The sequence below is a fragment of the Monoraphidium neglectum genome (assembly GCF_000611645.1).
Source record: "Monoraphidium neglectum strain SAG 48.87 unplaced genomic scaffold scaffold06102, whole genome shotgun sequence".
Taxonomy (NCBI): Eukaryota; Viridiplantae; Chlorophyta; class Chlorophyceae; order Sphaeropleales; family Selenastraceae; genus Monoraphidium; species Monoraphidium neglectum.
This window is the reverse complement of record NW_014007532.1, coordinates 1-787: the sequence shown is the minus strand read 5'-3', so window position 1 is coordinate 787 and position 787 is coordinate 1. Positions and strand designations below refer to the sequence as shown.

Genomic DNA, 787 nt, shown 5'->3' with positions numbered 1-787 from the left:
CCGCCACTCTTGTTGTCGCCCCCTCCCCCCAAACGCCATCCTCCAGCAGCAACCGCCGCCGGAGCGCGCGCGCGCGAGCAACAAACGACCATTTCCAGCAACGCGCACGCCTCAAAGGCTGTAGACGCCGCCGCCCCGTGATGACCGCACATCAACCCTTCACATCAGCCGACCGCCAACACAGGGCCCACACACCGTCAGGCCGGCCAGCCCCCTCCCCCCACTCCACCCCAAAAAAACCCAAGGTAACCCTGTCCCTCGGCCCCCTCACTTGTTGGTCTGCGCGTGGTGCTGGTTGTGCTTGATCCTCCAGGGCTCAAAGGGGTAGAGCAGCGGCATGAAGGCCAGCGTGCCCACCACGTCCTCCAGCAGCTTGTTGTCGCTGAAGGAGCGGTGGCCCGCATCGTGGCCGATCACGAAGAACTGCGGGGGCCGGCCGCGGGTACCGCACGGCATAAAATCAGACGACTCGGATCAAGATCAAGATCTGGTTGGTGCAGCCCGCCCCGCCGCCGCCCGCTTCTGGCATGCAGAACCGGGACGCTTCCCTGAGGCGGGTGCGCGGATTTCACTTCGTGCGCGGGCGGCCGGGCGGACGTGTTTCTGTTCGCGTGTCGTGTGATACGCACCCCCGTGAAGGCGGTCCCCGCGATGAACCAGGAGAGGGGCAGGAGGAACCAGGGGGTGACGCTGATGAGGTAGAGGGAGGCCGACATGGCCACCAGCGAGGTGACCACGGCGCCCCAGGCCTTGACGGGGTTGAGGGTGAAGACGCTGGGGGCAGGAG

The 787-nt window shown here is 66.5% G+C and overlaps 1 protein-coding gene across 1 annotated transcript; it reads right to left on the bottom strand.

Annotated features, from left to right (window-relative positions):
* Positions 1–267: 267 nt before the first annotated feature.
* On the bottom strand, positions 268–716 carry MNEG_16202 (Omega-6 fatty acid desaturase; the record flags this gene model as incomplete). The annotated part of the gene is made up of 2 exons (XM_014035326.1): positions 268–423; positions 630–716. 2 exons carry the CDS (start codon positions 714–716, stop codon positions 268–270), a joined length of 243 nt encoding a protein of 80 aa, XP_013890780.1.
* Positions 717–787: the final 71 nt, after the last annotated feature.